General features: G+C 38.8%; 1 protein-coding gene across 1 annotated transcript in view; it reads left to right on the top strand.

The window, feature by feature from the left end:
* The window catches only part of LOC117962194 (adhesion G protein-coupled receptor L3-like), a 229,202-nt gene that overhangs the window by 207,625 nt on the left and 6,234 nt on the right, over positions 1 to 15,343 (top strand). The window contains exons 19-22 of the mRNA XM_034901333.1: positions 2,080 to 2,171; positions 10,058 to 10,226; positions 10,382 to 10,507; positions 12,495 to 12,591. Of these exons, the coding sequence (XP_034757224.1) occupies positions 2,080 to 2,171; positions 10,058 to 10,226; positions 10,382 to 10,507; positions 12,495 to 12,591 (484 nt within the window). The remainder of the gene's footprint in view (positions 1 to 2,079; positions 2,172 to 10,057; positions 10,227 to 10,381; positions 10,508 to 12,494; positions 12,592 to 15,343) is intronic.

The following is a 15,343-nucleotide window of genomic DNA, read 5'->3' as shown; positions in this document are numbered from 1 at the left end:
TGTAAGGAATATATTGCAGTTTGTCAACCCGCTACAGTCACCAGCTGAGACATATTTGGTGGGGTAGAGGAGCGGGAGGAAGTGAGACGGAGAGAAAGAGAGTGAACTCTGCTCAGTAGGCAGTGTTTGAGTAATCCGCACTGCGATTATGATTGATTTTGTTCCCGTTCCAACTCGTACTCCCTTACCTTTTTCCATCTTCTACTCGCAGGCACAAGGACAGCTCTGGGCTCAGAAACACAAGCATTATGTAAGGAGGACACACACTTACTTGCTGTTTCTCTCCCAACTAGGACAGCCCCAATTTTCTAATTTAATATCTAATTTAATTTTATTGATCCGACTCCTTTAAATCATGATTTCAGAGCGATGTTCATGTAAGTATTTACGCTGACGTCAACCTGTAAAGATTGTAAAGCTGAGCCACAAGAGATGTGCTCCTAGTGTTCCAAGACATTCGTCAGCCATCATTATAAATATTTGGAATCAATAAATCAACTAATAAAAATCCTTAGCAACCACAAATGTGACAATACTTGTGTCCCACGGGAGCCAAAAACTGGAATTTCAACACATCTTAACATAACTCTTAAAGCCCAGCTCCATAATAAATCCAAACATGCATAATGCACTTTCAAGCTCCAGTTCGGTGGATTGACTCCCAATGCATCACTGACTCGCCCCTTTCTCTCTGAGATTTACAATCTATGTTAGAAAGAAGCCTAGAGCTTAGATCCACACGTACCCCGGGTTATGTTAGCTGTAAACATCAGTAAAGTAAAGAAAGCTTACTATTTGCTGTAATTTTTGAGGAGTCATTCTGAAAATCTTCCCTTGCAGTGACCACATTTGGTGTGTGTATGTGTCATTGTCTATTTTTGTGACTACTGACTCAGAGAAAAAGAAAATAATAAGATACACCAGAGTGGGTGTGTTGAATGTGACTTTTTTTTATATTCAGCTGTCAAACATAAGACTTTTTTCTGACCAATTACAGTGTGTTTGGCAAATCTACAATAGGTAGTACTCCACTCGCAGGGAGCAGGGAGGTAAATTAAAAATGTGTGCTATTGTACGGCAAATACAGTAGGACACATCAAAGTTTTAATTAACCCTTGTGTTGTTTTCCTGTCAAAATTGAAAATCAACACTTTTGTCGACGCTTAACTTAAGTTTTTCTTACGTTTTTGTTCCTTTTTTTTTAAGCTTTTGATGCTTTTTTTCAATGTGTATTACTTTTTTTGATGTTTAACAATACGTAACACTACCTTATTAACTTTAGTTTTACAGTTCTTTTTGGAATTTGTGGTCAAACCTCATTTATAGGAAATTATACCTAATGTTTGAGTTAGAAAAGCAGAAATTAGGAATTGATTGGACTAAAATCAAAGGAATGTATGTTAATATGTATATGGAATATGTCAATCTTTTAATCTATACTATTTCAAAACCACTTTTGTTTTTAAATGCTATAATATTAAATAAGACACCCCAAAATGAATGGAAATATAGAGTTGTACTTGCCAAAGAGCATTGTGTGGTATCAATCTTGTTATTTTGGGTAATTACAATTAGTTAGTTAAAAAGATTGACAAAACATTGATGTAGGAAAACGGGTTGACAACGTGAGGGTTAAACTACATCCCACGCATTTAAGGCTGTCATGTCATGTGATAAACTGTAGCAGGTAACATGATGGTTTAAATCCTGAAAGTTCCTCAAGCATTTCAAAAAAAATTCCATCAATGCCAAATGTTTTTTTTTCTAGATGTAGAAGCTGTGAAAGAAAACGAAAGCATTGGCAGTTATTCCCTGTGGTTGGCTCTAAGTGTGAATAAGTCAGATGGAAAGGCTTCCTCATACAAGTATGCAGCTATCTTCTCTCACTGTTCCCTGTTTAGTCTGTATACCACCACACAGGTGTAATTGGATTTTGTGCTCTGTTTGGCAAAGTGGAAAACCAAGTCTGGCTGCAGCGTTCCAACTCGGTGCTACAAAGTGCTCTGATTTAAAATGAATGGAAGTGAAACAGGACACATACAACCTTTCTCTCTCTGTGAATCTCTGTCTTTCTCTCAGCTCAATGTGATCTTCCTGGGCATCGCTCTCTACAAGATGTTCCATCACACGGCGATTTTGAAACCAGACTCCGGTTGCCTGGACAACATCAAGTAAGAGCACTCAGATCACACAGATATCCATTTAAGTTTAAAAATCCAGAAATAGCACGGCTTGTGACGTTTTGTTACAAATGGAAAGGCTGTTTCAACGTGAGTGTGACGGGCTCGCGTCCACTAAATGCTTCCTGACAGCTGAATGGTATCCAATGCAACTCAGTTTTAAACCGACATTCTTTCAGTTTAATGAACCCCTGTTTAAAGAGGGACATTTGGATGTTGCTCGAGCAATTCACTTTTTCTCGCCTCCCCCTTTGATAATTTGAAACCTTATTGAAAGCAAATAAGGTTGTAAAACGCCCAACCCAATGGTGTGGGAGTCCGAGTCTGCTATGTAAGCACCTCCTGTTATTCTCAAAGGTTGTGTCAGGCAGGGTTAAAATCAATCAGGGATTGTGTTGCGTCTCTCCATCATTATCTAAAGAACATAGTTGTCGGCACGGGAAAAGGCCAGGAGACAATCTGACAAACCTGACCTGGTGTTATCTTGGTGTCAACATGCTGCCAATGAATATTCTGTGTGTGTGTGTGTGTGCGTTTGTCTGCCTATGTCTGGCTGCTTTCAGATTAAAAGAAAGCTTAGGGACAATAATGGTTATGTAAGTCAGATTTAAACTTTCTTTGCGCTTCCAGGGTTGCTAGTATAAGTTGAAACTAATCGTACGACTGAAATTTATTTCTGTTTTGCTGAAGTAAGTTTCAGCTATTAAAATGTTTCTATTAAAGTTTCAGATAAAATAACGTTACTCCAGGCAAGCCATCTGCTAGTGCAATATGTCGTACAACGCATATACCCTTAGTGTGGAATAATGACAGACGCAAAATCTGTCTGCTTAAAATTAAAAGACCATATGAGTGGTTTTGAAAGTTTTCTCATATTTATTACAAACAAGGCTGCTTGTTTTTTTCTTAATTTAGATGTATTTTGTGTACTGCTCAAGGACTTAAGTTTCATCCCCACGTCTGGCTCATAAATAAAGAGTTTTATAAGTTGATTTTGAAGGTCTCTTTACCCCGTAGAATGACAGCCTTTTTGCTCTTGTCTTCGACGGAAGCTCCTGCTACCTGATGCCATGGCAGACTCATGGGGTAAAGTTGTTTTGCCGCCCGTTTGCTATGATGGATAAGGGTCTCTGCTCTGTTTTTGCTGTCCGCCACGCTTTTTTTAAACCACTCTGGACACATTAGTCGACTTTATGGCCAGCGCGCCGGCGGTGTTTTTGTGGCATCACATCACTGGTTGTGTCTCAGCACAGTGGCCCTGTCTGCCCTGCTCCTCTCGGCAAAGTGATACACAAAAAAAAAGAAATAACAATCTTCCGCAAGCATGATACAGCATTCTTAAGCTGCACCCTGATAGACTGTATTGTGTTTTTCTGTAGTGTGTGACCCTCCTGACATTACTGTCATCTAAGATGACATGTAGCAGAAGGGCCGACATTTAACCCTCATATTGTCCTCGGGTCAAATTTGACCGGTTTTCTTTTTTTTTTCTTTTTCTTTTACAAAAAATGGGTTGTTAAAAAAAACATCATAAAACTTTGGCAAAAATATCAAACAAAGCAGACATAAGATTGAAAAAGTGACAAAAATGTTGGAAAAGTGACCAAAACGTGTTTTTTTTTATGGTTGACGTGAAGACAAGGGTTAAAGAAGTTTGACGTTTGCTACATTTGTCACTTCTGAGAAACAACCAAAGTTTTATATATTATATCATGATATTATATTATATATTTTGAATTAGATGATTGTATCAGCGCTTTGAAAGTTTGACATACTTAGTTAAAACCGTAGACCGTATACAAAGAATGCACGTATCATCAGTGATGTCACCCAAGGGTTTGTTGCTATTTTGAAGACAGGAGTATTTTGGTTGTCGCCATCTTGGTATTTTGTAGCCAGAAGTGACCATATTTGGACAAAAAGGCAGAGCTGCCTAGAATGCCCCTTCTAAGCAAGTGTTGTGTTTGGTTAAATGGCGCTGCGCTAAGCTAAATGCTAAAAGAGGGAAAGTCCCTGTGACAGTTTAAGTCTTAACCAGCTTAAACATTCTTCAAATTGAATTTGTGCAACCAAATGATGTAAACTATTGGTTTGAAACTAGCTAGATAGTTACTTTACCCAAAAAGTTTTAGATTTACTATTTACTATCTTTCATAAGTCTCGCGAGCTCCAGTTAGCTCATGCTGCCATGCTTTCTCAAAGCTATAATCCGGTCCAATACTTTCCTGCAATGTTAATCATGGGTTTATCCCTTTTTCCGCCGTCAAACTAGCAAACCTGGATTTGAACAAGCCCTTAAGACGCCTGTGCCATGCGCTTCACGCCGTGCACTTAGATTGTTAGAATATGGCCCTATGTGTTTTGGTCCTATTTAATTTTGGTGTGTAACAAAGGAAATGTAGATCAACCATATGCACTTAGCAGCAATGATAGATATGCACTTGGGTTAATGTTGACACAGCCATCGACTTTAGCCCTTTTGAGTGTGTTTTGGTGTTTTACTAACCAACCACTTTGAATATTGGTACACATGGCTTTTCCTATGCCATTACTGTCTGACTCTGTTCACAGTGCAGATTCTGATCATCAGCAGATCTGGTATTAGAAACCAACACAACTGAGTGTTAGACGCATGTGCACGCTGTACAAACTAATACACAGCCCTAATCTCAAACATTCACTTATGAACTATACACAAGCCGTTGTTCAAACACTCTCTTGCTTATATGCAGAGACCTTGTTTGGAAATATATTGCTTAGCAGAGCTCTATGATACTAGTCTGGCTATCACCAGACCAAGCCGAGCTCAATAGAGTTGAGGCTGAGCGTTGTGCCGTATTTTCTCTGCACATGAGGCGGGACCACAGGCATAGATAAAATGATTCTCTTCACAATTGGATAGTCCTTCAACCAGTCAGACCAACGTTCCAGGTGATGTAGAAGCGACAGCGCCACCCACGGGTCGCTATGCTTCGGTGGCGTTGACGATGTTGTACGTAAACAAGAAGCCGGTTGGTTGTTTCTCTATCATCACCGCTTTAAACCGGCCAATAGCTTATAGTAGATAAGCCAAATTTGTGAATGGTTCCCGCAAAATTGTGAACTGAAGCAGTCCACTCTGAAGAGCACAACTGGACCAGAACAGCAGGTACATTAAGCAACTGATCTAAATGACTGGATTACTTTTTCCTATCCATTTCTGTATGTTGCCCTTATTTGGTGCCGCAAGATACATTGCACATTTACTTCTGCAGAGACATATTGAATGCTGGAGTTCTCAGTGTCATATGATTTATTACACTGGCCTCCCATAATGTACCAAACAACTGACCGCCTAACCCCCCCAAAGTCTTACTGACTTGGAAAACAGGGTTTCAGATGACCATTGGGGGAAAAAATGGTATGATGCAGAGCTGCTTTTGTCAGCCCTCATTCATCTGACACAGGTTTTAAGTCAAGGGCCTCAACACACGACTTTACAGACTCAGAAGCCAAACATATAGCCTGTCATAGCCAGGGTGCCTCTGTTTCATCATAAACAAGCAGTAATCGGTTTTGGTTGGATGACGTTTATCGGATATTTCTTTTGTCCAATTTGGTGTAGCATTCAATATAACTGAGTCAGTCCTATCCATTATTGCCTTCCTTTCCTTCTCTTTGAGTTATCAAGGTGAACTGGTTTAATGATGATAATTCCACGGGTTAATTAAGTCGATTAAGCTCAGTTTAATGAGGTGTGTTTTGTTTTTTCTTATCTTTGTGCCATGTGATTCCTCTTTATGGTTTGATGTCATGTTTTATGTTCAGATTTCATCATGCAGCCTTGTTTTAATAGGAATGTTTCATATTTTTTGCTGTGTATCTCTTTCTCCCTCCCTTCTTTTCTTCTTTTGATTAGCACTCACATCCTGCTATTTTTTTTTTTAACTTAGGCTGTGTTGATCTTTAACACCTTTCTGTTTTTCATCTTCCATTTTTTTTTTTTCCTCTTCGTTTTAGCTACCGTTATTATGATGGATGTGTTATTGTAGAATGGCACTGGTAAGATGCAACATTTCTCAGTAGAGGATGTAGAATAGAATTGATGTTGTATTTGATGTGTTTTTTCCCCTCCTCACCCCGTAATGGAGACAGCGGCTGCCATGGCTCTGTGATTCATGGATTACAACAGGACTTTTGCACCATTGTGACTTTAAATACCAAACTTGCTTCTGAATGAGGCATATTTAGAACATGATGGACTGGACATTTAAAAAAAAAAAAAAAAAAAAAAAAAAAAGTTTGACTTTTGACTTGCGTAGTTACCTCCCCATGAGGATAAGAAATTGAACCCAAAACATCAATGAAATATTCAAATGATAATTTCTAAGGTTAAAAAAAATGTCTTTGCCAACATCTAAAACTTTGAATCCTTGATGTCTTAAACACTTTTTAAGCATACCTTTAGTTAAATAATGAACATCCTGTCAGGTTGATCAAAGGACTTTATGCATGTTTGAAACAGGTTGAATTGAGCTATAGCAATCTCATATTTAAATGATATGGACCATTTTAAGGAATGGCATTTCTGCAAATTAAGCCATTTTAATGGAAATTGGCGGTTATTTAATGCCACAGTCTGAAGTAGTTCTCTGTTTAAAAGCGTTTATTTTTGGTGTTTCTTCTCGACGTTTAGCACAATAACACTTCTCTGTCTTTTTAGTGCGTGCCTCAAAGTGCTCTGCTGCAGCCCTCTTAGAGATGGATAGTATATCTATAAATGCCACAACCATCCAAATGAAAATGGCTTTCCGACAAGCCCATTAGAGCTGAAGTACTTACTGTATACGGCTTAGATGCTATGTTCAATGTTTGCAAATTTGATTAAAATACAAATTGTGTTCCTAAATTACCTGATTTGCCTTGCCAAATGCTACACTAAACATGAACAATTTTGAGCTTAATGATGCCAGAAATACAAACTAAAAATTTGGTATCTGTTATTGTATTTGTAGCTTTCAGGCATGCAACAGCCAGGGCAGTTTAAAACTCAACTGAAATGCACTCTTTTCACTTGTAAGTGAGCTGTTATGCTTTTCAGTGACTGGTATGCAGCTCTGAAGTTGTGCCTGAAGGCTCCTACCATGCAGCTCTCAAATTCATCCCCTTATTTTTATCTGATAACTCCAGACGAAGATAAGCCGTGCGCGATATGAGTAGTAGCCTCTTCATATCCTGTCCTCTCGGACGCAATTTTTATGACCTCTTGTGTCTTTATCATAAACCACGAGATAGAGGACAATATTTAGTTCTCTTTGTGCCCACTGCTTGTGTTTCTGTGTCCATTCCGGGGGCAGTCGCCTTGATGAAGTACCTCTCCCACCAGGTCATTAAGACAGCCCTGGGAAAATTATGTTTAATGGTTGCCTTGGTGAATTCATAAATCATTTATTTTGCCGCACACCTGGCCCATTTATAACAGCTTAAATGTGAAGGTCTGCCAGCATTTATGAGGGTGGCTAGATACTTCAGTGAAGCAGATAATTATGGTTATCATAGGTACATCACGAACAAATCCCTTCTCAAAATGTACAATGTCTGGCCTTGAAGTTTGGATGTGGATGCTGTGAATGGAGATTTAATCCCCACAGCCAAAACAAGCCATCTTCCTTGTCGGTGTATTGTTTCCCTCTTAATGTCTAAATGTGTATGTATGGCCACACATTTTGGATTACACCCTCCATGTCTTTGTTATGTGACTTGATTTATTTCTGCTTGTTTTCTCTTGTTGTTGTGTTCTTGTCATTTCGCTCAGCTATCAGGATTATGAACCTAAGATCAAGTAAGACAAAATTAGAAGGGCCCTTTTTTTCCATATTGCCATCTTTCATTTGCTCCTCCAAATGAACAAATATGCACTCAAATCCATCTAGGTGCCTTTCTGAATCATTAACATGATTTAATGTGGAGTACTCAGTCATGTTGAAGGCGACATTAGTGTGCACACAGCACTCCTGTCTTAGATATACATGGCCCACAGATGTGACAAGCAAGATTAGTTCTAAATGACACCTGTGTCTTTCTTTTTTATTGGGTATTTTTTTTAGTTTTATCAGTCTAATGCAGGCTGTTGAGATGAGAGGGAGGGCTCTGTGACTGAAGTATTTATATCTTTTTTTTGTAACTTTTTTATTGGAAAATCAAATGACATAAATCTTGTATGTGTACATGCCATCAAAAATGTTTTTTAAGCAACATACATGTAGAAAAAGCTAGAGATGAGGGAAAGAACTAAATAGAGCAAGAGAACTACAGTAATAAAAACAAATTAAAAAATAAAACATACAAAACTCAAAAATCTTCAAAGTGCATTCTATAGAAATATTATTACTTTAATGTAGATGTGGCACTCATTCAGGTATCAGTATTATTCAATTCAATATTGGAATATTGATTGACAACGTTAGCTACAAGCAACGGATACATATGCAATACTTGAAATTTATAGATAAATGGTTGAAGCAGTTAGCTAAAAGTAATGAATAAACAGTTTTTAATCCAAAATGTAACTGAATAAATTCCTATTTCTGGACTTGTCTAATGCCTGGCAGACACTATTTTTATGCACAATTTCTAGTTAATAGGCCCTAGAATAACCACATTTGCAGTTATAAGTAACATCTGCATGTAACAAAAAGGAGCACTCCTTAGAAAAGACTTAATCAGGTTAAAACTGAAATGTTACATGAAATAAAAAGCGGTAAACAAGACAGCATGCATGAGTCTTCCTCCTGCTGTGAAATGTAACCGTTACAGTCATATGACCATCCATGATTCTGATGCACCACATAGTGTTGTGCTTAGCAGCTGTAGACTGACATCTTTAGAATGCCTCCACCTCTCAACATCTCTGCTAACTCGGACTGCATAAACCTAGAAGCTAGAACACCGAGATATAAGCACCCACTCAGGGACACCACGGCAGAGAAGTTTGCCATTATTTTAGACATTGAGGTAATGCTTGAGAAATACTTAATCAAGGTTACCTGATTTTTCCGGTGTGCATAATTGTGCTTTGACAATGTGTGCCACTCAAATTAGAGGCTGCAGAGGGAAAACAAAACTGCTTCTCCTTCAAATGGCTGCGAAACGATTTAATCAGCTCAGGGAAGAACGTCATATATGCAGACTGTTGTCGATGACAGATGCTGGCATAATCTCCCCTCCGCCTCGTCTACTGCGCCGCACAGGGAGTCACCAAAATACCAAAAGGGTGCAGGGGAAGAAAATGTACCGCTTCTCTGCGTAGTGTACCCGCATGAAAGTAGAGCCCTTCATTCTTAATAGATTCTGTGTTTTCAAGGGCGTTTATCTCAGTCCAACCTTTTACTTTACGAGACACTTACACGTCTTCTTCAAATGAAAATGCCACACGTGTTACCCTACCATTTATACAGACCTCTAATTTTTGTATATACAGCATGAATCTGGAGTTTATGATGATAATCTATGACTCTTCAAATAGTCAATGGCATCGATGGAAGGAGTGCAAATAAAGACAAGGAACAGGCAGGAAAGACAAGGACGGAAACAGAAAATGAAGATTGAATCCATTGTCATTTCTCATCGGTTTCTTTCCCCTCTTCATTGTTGTGCCTTTTCTCCCTCTCATAGGAAAACCTTGATAACTGAATCAAATGATACCTTGAACTGCTCACTGTTTGAATATTCTTTTTAATTCTGTGGTAGCACATACTTCATTTATGGCTTCTAACCTCTATTTATTCTCAAAACATTGTATCGGTCCATTTTACCCTGCTTTTCATAAGTTCCAAACTAGTTTGAAAGCACTAACTTTGTTAAATGGGTTGTAACGTGGCTGTTTGTTTGTATTTCAGATCATGGGTGATCGGGGCCATTGCCTTGCTATGTCTGCTGGGCCTGACCTGGGCCTTTGGCCTGATGTATGTCAACGAGAGCACGGTGGTCATGGCCTACTTGTTTACCATCTTCAACTCCCTGCAGGGAATGTTCATCTTCATCTTTCACTGTGTGCTGCAGAAGAAGGTATGTGCTTTGAGAATGGGACGTCAGACAAATTCACGCTTCGGCAAATAGGCCAGCAAAACATAAGCAAACGTGCCAAGTGTGAGATTGTTACCTTTGGATTTGGTCTAATGGTTAGCTTGCATGTGCTGTACCTGTGCTTTTATTACCTACAGGTGCGTAAGGAGTATGGAAAATGCCTCCGTACTCACTGCTGCAGCGGCAAAAGTGTGGACAGCTCCATCGGCTCAGGAAAAGGCACCGCCTCTCGTGCTCCGGGACGTTACTCGACAGGGTCACAGGTGGCACAACTTCTCCTCCTCCTCTTTCCTTTCTTTCTTCACATTACTTGATTTGCTACACTTCTGTCTTTAAGTAGTTGTTCCGCGTATCTAGTAGCCAAGGGGACTCATTCCTAAATAATAATCTGTGACGTTATACAGATGTGCACCTCCTTAAATAACTAATGAGAAAAGATTTTAAAGGTGACTGTGTAGGTACGCATGATAGATTGCAACAGAGTACAGCATATGTCCTTGTTTGAAAGTGATAGCAGGAAAATGTAGTGCCTGTTGAGCTAAACATTTTCTAAAGACATGAAGTCGGTCGGCAATTTATTTTCACTGGAGCAGGCTGCACATTTGTGCAGCGAAGCCGACTAAAGTTTTGGCTTGAGCTTTGTTGGGAATTTGTTCACGCTCACGAATGCAGATTGGAATTTCTTTGCCAAAATATGTGATGTTTGTCGCTTTGTGAACAGAATACTTATGGATTCCTCCCACATTAACATAAAGTATAGGATGAATTGCCACGTTACAATGTAATTGAACATCAGCCTTTTTCTAAAGATTGTGATTCCCTACCAATGTTCAGTTATAAATAGTCCTTAGAGTCAAGCATGCAGGGGCAACCCACGATACAAGCTGCATTCAGCACACAGATCAAAGTGTTTAATTATACACAGTGCTTTGACAAGATGGCTCTAACCTCATGCCAGACAGGAATGGAACCACTCAGAAAGACGTGCTTGGTTATTGCTTACTCTGAGGCTTCTAAATGAATGTGTAATCAGCAAAGTACATTCAAACCCACTGGCTATGAATGGTTCAAGTTATGATCTGTCCAAAAATTGTCATTTTAAACCCATCTGTGTATCCAGTGCTGCGGACATGATGACAAACGATATGTTAATGAGGTCGTCTCTGTCAGTGTATGTTCCTGTTCGAGTGTCAGCTAGCGCCTAAAACGACATATCTGAGAGTGCAGTATTGATCACATTACCCTCTACTTGGGCATTTTTTTCCCACATCATATATAATACCATGATTAAGCTTGCATACAACCATGCAGGAAAGTCTGAATGTCATTCTTACAGAAAATGGAGACACTGGTACTGTGACACGTTTTGTGACACTCTCCAAATGTAGTTAATGATGCTGGCAATTACTAAATTAAGATGAAACTTGTCTAAAGTGCAGTCACAGAAAAACATGCATTCTTCGTTTGCATGACTTTATTATTAAACCTGTCCTCTCGTTTTTTAGCTTGGACCCTGATATTATGTAATATGTTGCCTGTGGTTCACACCACATTGCTGTGTTGGCTTGGTAGTGAGAAGATGATAGTTTAGTGCAATATCATTATTATTGATAGTAATGTTGAGCAAATCCCACAAAAATAGGACCTTGGTTGTAACAAACGGGAATTATCCTTTAAGAAAAGCATTTTATTCCCAAATATTTGACACTTTATTTTCTTTTCACCATCACCAAATCTGCTATGTATTCATGTGAAATCCTCTGCCAAGCCCCTCTGGCACAGGACAGAACGTAGGCAGCTCTGTGGTTGGATACCCAGACCCTTAGCTTGTGCAACAGCCCATGGGACTGTATCATAATTAACCGGCGTGAACCCTCTTGGATTGCGCCTTTTGAAATCCGAGACACTGATTCGAAGAGCTTGACTGATGACTTTATTATTAACGTCACCTATCCCAGTACTAGTGCTCATTTTTATTGGAGGTTTCTTATCCCCACAGCGACATGTTTCATGGCTTACACAATTGATTAAAAAGCTGATTGTCGATCTCTCTCGCTCTCTCTCTCTGTCTCTCTCCCTCTCTAAATATATATATGTATATATATATATATACATAGATATACATAGATAGGTTATTGTATGCTTGAAATAGTCACCATCCCTGAGCAGACTTTTACTTTTTAGCTGAATTACTGACAGTGTTCAGAGTGAATGTTCCAATGGGATTTGACATGCTGTTTTTCTTTGCAGAGCCGCATCCGTCGAATGTGGAATGACACGGTCAGAAAACAGTCCGAGTCCTCTTTTATGACCGGTGACATCAACAGCTCTGCATCACTCAACAGAGGTACTTGGTCCCGCAGTAAATATGAACCTAAATTATTTCTCAATACACTGGCCTTCGCCTTGGAATTTATCAATGTTGTTCAAGATAGTTTTTGATAGAAGCTTCGCTAACGTCTTGATTTTTAGTTCCAGTCACTTTCCATTTATTGGGAAGCAAAGACTTGTGTATCAAAGCATCAAAACCCTTTTCTTTGACAAGCAAGGCTTTCAGGCACAAACCTTGAGTCAAGGTAAATCAGTCGATCCACAATAGTTTGACTCAGATCCTCCGAATGAAATCCAAAGTAAATGACACATCTTCTACTCAACTGTTAACTGTTATCACCAACTAATGAACCATGTTCTGAAATAGGAGAAGTGGAATGCATCAGAACTGCTTTCGACAACAGTTTAGCCTGGATAGAAGAGAACGCAATCGAGGCAGAGACTGAAAGGAGAAAATCCTTCTGTTGAAGAAATTGGTTTCTAATGTAGTTATTTTGAAGCATTAACAAATCAATTCTACATTCTAGTAATTAAAAAAATATAGTCTTAAGGAGGCTACAAAAACAATTGGATTTCATTTTATCTAAATAAAAAAAACAACATACGCAATTAAGTTAATTTTCATCATATCAACTTATTTATGAAAATTGTAGTTTTGGGGCATCTGATGAAGTGATAAAGTTACCTCTTTATTTTATTCCCATCAAGCAATACAACTCTGAGTGCAAACGCCTTGAAAGTGAAACAGGACATACACTCAGGAAAAGTGCTGCAAAACAACCTAAAATCAATTCAGTGGCATTCCCTTTCAGAAAAAACATTAATAAAAAGTGTGTTAGCATAATGCATTTAACAGTGAATAGAGTTAACTTTGGAGTCTCTCAGGTAAACAAAAAAATATATAGATACCAGACTACATCTAACATAGAGTGGCAAATACCGCGCTGGCTGGCATCCATCTCTAACACTCTGCCCACTCACCGCATCTGTTGATGGAGGGATCAGGTTCCATACTGCTTGCTCTCTAAATTCACTCTGGGCGCCGACTCGCGTCGACACTAATGCATAGTTACAATGATGGATTAATGTTCGACACAGGGAGGAAGTGTCAAGATCTCAATAATTAGGCACTCAGCTTAGCACCATCAACAGACACCGCCTTTATCCATTGTGGAGAGGCTGAATTGGGGCGGAGGTGGGCCCTGTGGGTCGGGGTGTTGAAGTTAAAGCGTACAAGCATCTTCCATTACAGTAAAAGGCAAAACTAGAAATTATTAACTCAAATTTATACGCCTGGCTTCTTAACAGGCTGGTTCTGATAGAGACAACACTCACGCGCTCCATAGTGCACCTGCAAGTGTGTTACGCCATCACAAGTATCATAAAGAACAGATGCAGATAGAATGGAACTGATGTGTGGCTGTTCCCGTGTTGTTATTAAGGAATTACGAGTTGAGGAGCTAAGATTTCTTGCTGATTTGTATTTTGAATCTCCACACCCCGGCTTCTCCCTCCTTTGCATCTGAGAGCGAGCTTGCAGCCTCTCGAGAGCAGAGTCATGCAATCATCTTGAAAGCGTTGCATGTTCAATTTATCCCAGCATCTGGGATTATTGCACCACAACAATCAGTGCGGTTTTAGAAATTGTCCAGTTTATCAAACACAGACACAATAAGGGATCTGTCATTGGGAGAATTCAAAAGGGGCTGGTGTTTATGGCATCTACTGGAATTGGGGCAAGCAGCAGCAGAAAAAAATGACTATTTTATTTTTATCAAAACATTTTAATGATCAAAATATGCCTAGTTAATACAAAACTTGAACTAAAATTAGACCAATGCTGAAAGATGAGCCTAAATAAGTACTACTGCAATTCATTTTAAAATTTGATTGAGAGTCTTCCAAAATAGAAACTATTTCTACAACAACAAACCCCTTTAAAAAGACCAACTTTTTGAAAAAAATAGGTAGAATCATAAGATTATTCATTTTTTAAAATCTTTCCCTATTGGTTTGACAGATTCAGAGCATTAGAAAGGAACAGTGCACTCTGCCAGAGGAGTGTCTAATTGCTGTGTGTTGGTACCTCAGTTAAAAGATGTTTACCCGCTCTGGCATATTGCCTTCATGAAGCTAGAAATGCGGCTTTAAAAACAAAAGCACCATATAATGCAGTGGGGCGGGAAAAAATCTTGTAAACAGGAAATAATTGTGAATGTCTTCAGCAAACTTGATATTCCGCATAATGTATTGAAACACTTGAAAAAGAATTAGTTTAATCAACAAGAAAATGAAACAAACATCAGGGAGTGTGCACCATTCAGGTTAAGATTGCACCCCTCATATCTGCTGCTAATCACCGGGCTCAGACTGGTCATTTCAGCAGAGAATTAGGAAAAATGTGAATTTTGCTCTTCGAAGAAAAATATCCCATTTAAGTTCATAAGAACGGCAATACCATAAACAATAATAACAATGTACTGTTACAGCATATATGCAGTTAAGATGATAATGATGACAGATTCACCACTCAGTTTTCACTTATTCCAGTTTTATTAGCGGTAATAAGATAACTCAACTAAGCTTAGCTCCATGAGTTGGTCGAAAAGAATAGGAAACATTTCATATCTGACATATGTTTCTTCTAACATAAGCACGACTGCTGTGCTTACGTTCATATTCATGTTTTAAGTGGCATGTTTGCACTTGAACCTCAACTAAATGTAACTCCAGAGTAAAGTAAAAAAATGACTTTAATTATTTTTTTG

The sequence above is a fragment of the Etheostoma cragini genome, chromosome 19 (assembly GCF_013103735.1).
Source record: "Etheostoma cragini isolate CJK2018 chromosome 19, CSU_Ecrag_1.0, whole genome shotgun sequence".
NCBI lineage: Eukaryota > Metazoa > Chordata > Actinopteri > Perciformes > Percidae > Etheostoma > Etheostoma cragini.
The sequence above is the reverse complement of the archived record's forward strand: the minus strand, read 5'-3'. Positions and strand labels throughout refer to the sequence as shown.